General features: G+C 40.9%; 1 protein-coding gene across 1 annotated transcript; it reads left to right on the top strand.

Annotated features, from left to right (window-relative positions):
- Positions 1–1809: 1809 nt before the first annotated feature.
- Positions 1810–6607, top strand: LOC122926000 (olfactory receptor 1019-like). Its single transcript, XM_044277396.1, has 2 exons — positions 1810–1914; positions 5657–6607. The coding sequence occupies exons 1-2, from the start codon at positions 1810–1812 to the stop codon at positions 6605–6607; spliced, it is 1056 nt and encodes a 351-aa protein (XP_044133331.1).
- The last annotated feature ends 256 nt before the right edge of the window (positions 6608–6863 follow it).

Genomic DNA, 6863 nt, shown 5'->3' with positions numbered 1-6863 from the left:
GCAAATATATTTTTATTTTTTCCACTTACACTCCACAAAAGTCTTTAGAACATATAACTGCACTGTTGAGCAACAAATATATTTTTCTTTTGCCACTAATACACGCAAAAAGGGCTTTAGAACATATAACTGCACCGATGAACGTCAAATATATTACTCTTTTGCCACTTATACACTCAAATAAAGGCTTTAGAACATATAAATGCACCACTGATCGGCAAATAGGCCCTTTTTTTTCACTTATACACTCCACAAAAGACTTTAGAACATATAACTGCACCGCTGACTGGCAAATATATTTTTCTTTTGCCACTAATACATTACAAAAAGGGCTTTAGAACTTATAACTGCACCGCTGACCAGCAAATATATTTTTCTTTTGCCACTAATACACGACAAAAAGGGCTTTAGAACATATAACTGCACCTCTGAACAGCAAATATATTTTTCTTTTACCACTAATACATGCCAAAAAGGGCTGTCATTTTTGCACTTCACCACACAACTGCTAATAAGCCCTTTTTTCCACTAATACAAGCCAAAAAATGCTTTAGAACATATAACTGCACCGCACAAGGGCAAATAAGACGTAGAAATATTTCCTTGTCATAAACCTTGTTTTAATGGCTGTATTAAACAGCACTTGTACCCCAATAATAAGAACGGTTTGCTGGAATTACAGAGCTGTATAATGGCAATTTGGATCCCCGGTCAGTGCAGCAAGGTGTAATAGTATTGTTCCTAAAACCCAGGCTGTAACCTCCCTACGGAACCCTGTTCTACATAGATGCTGTGGAATGATTCCTCCCTATCCTTTCCCTACACCTTGAAAAATCTTTCCCTGAACTTGTAAATCATTTTATTAGCACAATGAAGTCTTTCCTAGCACTACCTGCTGACGTCTTTCCCTGCACTAAGTACACTGGAAAATGTCAGAATCCAAGTAGGCTGAGGGTATTTATAGGGCTGTGACATCACAGGGCTGGCTGCTGAGTAGCTGCATGCCTGGCATTATGGGTGATCCCACATTCCCGAGTTCCTTGCTTCATGCTCTCTTATGTGCAGCAGCCATTTTAGGAAAATGTGATTTGTTACCATGAAGCGTGAGGAAATTCGGATTCGGTGCAAATCAAATTTTTCCTGAAATTCGGATTGAATCCCACTTCATCAACTTCGATTCGCTCATCTCTACTCCTCATGTCAGTGCAACACCTGCACCACCAACTTCAGCGTGCCGGGGGGAAATAACAGCAGACAGTTCTGAAAATGATATGTTATGGGGAAAAACCCCATACCGTGCAGGAGCAGTGGGTGGGGCATTTAAAAACAGACCAATGAGTGGTTGGTGCCGCTGAGCTTCAAGCCCGGCCTGGTGGTGTGCGACAATGGGCGAAGTCTCATATCAGCTCTGGGGCTAGCTGGTTTAATGCACATCCTTGGCCTGGCTCATGTGCTGACTTTGGTGGTGCAGAGGTTCTTGAAGAATTACCCAGATACATCACAGCTGTTGCAAAAAGTGCAGTCCGTCTGTGCACGCTTTCGGCATTCTCACCCTTCTGTTGCTCATCTGTCTGCACTTCAGACTTCGGCCTTACCATTTACAGCCTCGTATGCAACGTACCTACAAGGTGCAACCCCACCTTGCGCATGCTGGAGAGACTGTGCGAGCAGCAGCAGGCGATAGCGGAATTTCAGCTGCAGAACTCATGGGTGAGTCGCTCTGCGGAACAGCACCTCTTCACCACCAGCGAGTGGGACTCTATGCGGGACGTGTGTGCCGTGTTGCTCTGTTTGGAGTACTTTACCAACATGGCCAGCTCCGATGAGGAGATGAGGATGTGGCACAGGAAGAAGTGGAGGAAAAGGTATCATTCCCACGGTTCTCAAGCCAGTTGTCCACAGATGGCTCGGAGGGTGAGTTCCTGCACCAACAGCGGCCAGGTACACAACTGTCTAGCCAGGGCGCAGTTTTGGAGGATGTGGAGAATGATACTGAGAGGGAGGAGGATCCGCATTCACAGCGGAGTGGCACTCAAATCAGCTCACAGGCACAACTGGAACATGGCTGGGGGCATACCTAGGACACAGACAGTACACCTCCCACCTAGGAAAGCTTGTCGTTGACTCTGAGCAGCCTGGCACACATGAGCGACTACATGCTGCAGTGCCTGCGTAATGACTGCAGAGTTGCCTTCATTTTTACCAGTGCTGATTACTGGATCGGAAGATACGCAAGTACAAGCACACGCTGGTAGAAATGCTACTGATGGCGTTCCCACATGACAGCCGGGGCTCAGTAGAAGCACAAGGCGGAGTATGAGGAAATTACCAATGCAGCTGGGGCTCCGCCAGTACCTCAGAAGGGAGGGTTAGCATGGCCGAAATGTGGAAAAGCTTTGTCAGCAAGCCACAACATCCAGCACCACCATCTGATACAGACCGCTTTAGCAGGAGGCAGCATTTAAGCAACATGGTGGAACAGTACTTGTGCACATGTCTCCACGCACTGATTGATGGGTCTACCCTATTTAACTTCTGGGTCTCCAAATTGGGCACATAGCCTGAGTTTGCCCTTTACACTTGGAGGTGCTGGCCATACCTGCGGCAATTGTATTCTCCGAGCCAGTGTTTAGCACGTGGACAAGCTTAAGTTCATTAAAATGGATCCCACAGGAGTTGTCCGTACCTTGGGCAGATTAGAGAGGTTTACCGGCTGCACCCATCCATTGTTAGACTCCAGCAAACTTTGTGCATTCTCTTTGCTATTTCTCAATGTTTTGGGGCCTCCACAATCCCCCCCCAAAAATAAAAATTTTTGGCTACCTCCTTCGCCTCTTCTGCCTGCACTGCCATGTCTGCCTCCTCCTCCACTCGGACCTCCAGCTCCTGGCTCAAGATTATTATGTCTTTAATTGGCAAAGTCGACAAGTACACTGGCTGCACTAAGCTATTGTGATACTCTAGAGCAGATTCAGCATTCTCTTTGCTATTTCTCAATGTTTTGGCGCCTACACAGACAAAAAAAAATGTTGGCTACCTCCTCCGCCTCTTCCGTCTGCACCACCACATCCGCCTCCACCACTCGGACCTCCACCTCCTGGCTCAAGATTATTATGTCTTATATTGGCAGAGTAGAGAAGTACACAAGCCACACCCCAAAAAAATGGCTAAAAGTCACGCACAGAATTGACAGACACATTAAAAAAAAAAAAACAGAAACAGTGTTGTCTTCCTCCTCCACCTCCTCCACCTACACTGTCACGTCTACAGCCTCCTCAACTTCCTACTCCACTTGGACCTTCGCCTCCTGATTATTGTTTTTTATTTGTATGTCTTTTATGTTTTTTTTAAGTTATTTCCATATCCACATTTGTTTTCAGAACAATCGTACTGCTCTTACTCCCATTATGGATCCTTTTGCAGCCCTCTTTTTTGCAGCTCTTTCTATGACTTATTTACAGCCATTTTTCAGCCCCAAAATTCGGGTCCCCAGTGACTTCAATGCGGTTCGGTGTTCGGGGTCAAGTTCGGAACCCGAACTGAACTTTGAAACAAAGTTCCACAAAACCTGTCGAACCAGAACATCCACCAGTCCGCTCATCCCTAGAAATAAGCCATTGGCTTGCTATTGAAACATCATTATTTTGTACACATCTGATTTCTAATGGTATTGAATTTTGGATATTCCTTCTGTTAATGAATAATATTTGCGATAGAGACATATTATACTGGGATTCATTTCTTCATCATGTGAGGAACAAAACAACCTGAATTGTCTAAGGACTTGCTCCTCTGACACATTCACAAGAATATATAAATGGCTTATACCATCATCCTAACCAATCACTATTAGGGCTCATGCACACGAACGTATATTCTTTCCGTGTCCATTCCGGGTTTTTTTGCGGACAGTATACGGAACCATTCATTAAAAAAAAAACGGAAAGTACTCTGTGTGCATTCCGTTTCTGTATTTCCGTTCCGCAAAAAAATAGAACATGCCCTATTATTGTCTGCATTATGGACAAGGATAGGACTGTTCTATTAGGGGCCAGCTGTTCCGTTCTGCAAAATAAGGAATGCACACAGATATCATCCGTATTTTTTGCGGATTCATTTTTTTGCAGAGCGCAAAATACATACGGCCGTGTTAACAAGCCCTTAGAGTAGAATTAGCTTGTGATGTATATAACATTTTCCAAAAATATTGTCACTTTTTATTCAGCTAGAATTTACATTAACCTTTTTTTGTAACCAGTACTGTACCACATTATGAAACCACAAAACCAGTTATTAAATGGAGATTAATGAGGTTGTTGAACAACCAGTCTTTGTTGTTAATGTAAACATTTTTTACAGGTGTAGAATGTCATTTTGCATATTAAATTATTTAAATTATAATTGCTGAATTGTGATGAGACTTTGTAAAATTGTGCGTTTCATCCTATGCAATATAATATCAATACACAGAAAATGTTATCTGTAAAATGTTTGATGTAGAAAAGTATACAGCAGAGAATAATAGACTGATTAAACATGTTCAGTTCCTATGAAGAGGTAAGTGCACATTGCAGAATTGAAAATCAAAGTTCTAATTATTTATCCCATAAGTCTGGCATTTGGTTGTTATTTTTACTTGATTTCAGACTTGGCTGACGTAAAAAAGGAGGCAGAACCCAATGCGACTGTTGTAAAAATGCATATTGAAGGTCTCTAAGTGGTTAGAATATACATTATCCGTACAGTGTTTTGTAGTATCTTTTCTTTACAATAAAACTTGGAAAAACCCAATAAAAATTCATGTTGAAGAATATACATTAGGTTGCAGTTTTCCAACTTTTATTATTTCACTTTTGCGATTTTTGTGTTTAAATTATTTGGAAAGTTAAAGGGTTTCTCCCATGAATTACAATCTACCGTTTTCAAACCAACACCTGGATCTGAATACTTTTGTAATTGCCTGTAATAAAACATTTATTATGGCTAGTGAGTTATTCAATGAAATCTGTCTGTATAGCGCCACCTGCTGATAGAAACACATGCTCAAATGCATCCTTTAACTGCCCCTAGCTGCAGCACACAGGGCATACCATCTGAGGAAAGGACACACCCTCTAAACCATGGATGTCAAACTCATGGCCCTCCAGATGTTGCAAAACTACAACTCCCATCATTCCCTGATAGCTGTAGTATGCTCAGGCATGATGGGAGTTGTAGTTTTGCAACAGCTGGAGGGCCACGAGTTTGACATCCCTGCTCTAAACTGCCAACTTCAAATAAATCTAGCAGAACAATAGGAGCAATGAATGGGGACATCTCTGGATCGATGACAGTGACGGGGCTGGTCCTACTGTGTTAAAAAGAGGTTGTCATGTACTATAAAATAAATGGAGTAAGTATAAAACATTAAACTAGATGGACCTAAATGAGCTTTTTCCAACCCACCAACTGTGCTTCTTATGGTTGTTGGCCTTGTGGTTGCATCTTCTCATGTTCATTGTTAACTGTATTTCATGATAATTATGAAGTATGAATTGTTTAACTTATGTGAAATAATGAAAATAAGTTATAACTTATGATAACATGATGAAAATGTTACGTAGATGTCTGCATTGCAACTTACATTAAATAGAATTATGTTTTCTTTTTATGAAAGACCTTGTATAAAGTGACAGCAAGGAATGAATCACATGCCGCACGGTTCACAGTCCTGTGTTTCTCTGATCTTCCTCACCTTCAAGTTCCTCTTTTAATAATATTTTTAATTATCTACCTTAACATAATCTTTGGAAACACTGCAGTTTTATTCGCCATTGTCTCCGATTCTCATCTGCACACTCCTATGTATATCTTTTTGAGTAATCTTTCAGTTCTGGATATTTCTTATACTTCAACCATTCTACCTAATCTTCTTTATATGCTTTCTACTCAACACAAGATCATATCACTAGCTAGTTGTATAACACAGATGTATTTTTTTCTGTTCTTTGCTTGCACAGAAATGATCCTTCTTGCAGTTATGGCCTATGATCGCTTTGTGGCAATCTGTCATCCACTTCACTATACCTTACTCATGAGTCCAAGAACTTGTCTTGTTGTGGTCATCTCAGTATGGATTGTTGCATTATTGGAACCAGTTTCCTTTACCATTTTAGTTGCTAATTTGTCGTTTTGTTCTATGAACCAGATTGATCATTTTTTTTGTGATGCCACCCCATTGCTAAAGCTTTCCTGTAGTGATACTGCTCATGTTAATATGACAACATATATTTTAGGTGCACTGGTTGGCATGAGCACATTCATGCTGACATTGGTATCTTATGTTTATATCATATTTAATATTCTGAATATTCACTCTGCAGTAGGGAGAAGTAAAACTTTCTCAACCTGCGCGTCCCATCTCACCTGTGTACTTCTGTTTTATGGCACTACTCTATCTTTGTATATGAGGCCGACATCAATGTATTCTCCAAAACAAGATAAGTTTTTTTCTCTTCTGTATATCATAATAATCCCATTGCTCAATCCTGTAATTTACACTCTGAAGAATAAGCAATTTAAAGATGCTTTTAAAAAATTAATACATGTTTTATGCTCTCAAAAATAATAATTAAAAGGATTGTCTTGTCTGGCAGACTCAATTTTTGTAAATATTTTCAAGAAGTAAAATAAGATATCCAATGTCCATGGAAGGATACACGTGGCTTTGGATCAGCATGCATTCACGATGGTGCCCTGTCCATGTGCCAAACAAATTCTCATAAAAGAGGTACTGTATAAAGGAGGCCACTCACCAATGCTGAAAATCTTCGGAAGAAACAAGTCGGCCTGTGCGACAAGGAGGTACAGATGAAAATATTGTG

Source organism: Bufo gargarizans, chromosome 1, assembly GCF_014858855.1.
Source record: "Bufo gargarizans isolate SCDJY-AF-19 chromosome 1, ASM1485885v1, whole genome shotgun sequence".
NCBI lineage: Eukaryota > Metazoa > Chordata > Amphibia > Anura > Bufonidae > Bufo > Bufo gargarizans.
The sequence above is the reverse complement of the archived record's forward strand: the minus strand, read 5'-3'. Positions and strand labels throughout refer to the sequence as shown.

Excerpts from the sequence above, each read along its gene's own strand:
- LOC122926000 (XM_044277396.1), top strand. The coding sequence starts at position 1,810 with ATGGCCAGCTCCGATGAGGAGATGAGGATGTGGCACAGGAAGAAGTGG. Across the intron at positions 1,915-5,656 it reads GTCCACAGATGGCTCGGAGG|ACCTTGTATAAAGTGACAGC; the intron begins GTGAGTTCCTGC and ends TTTTTATGAAAG.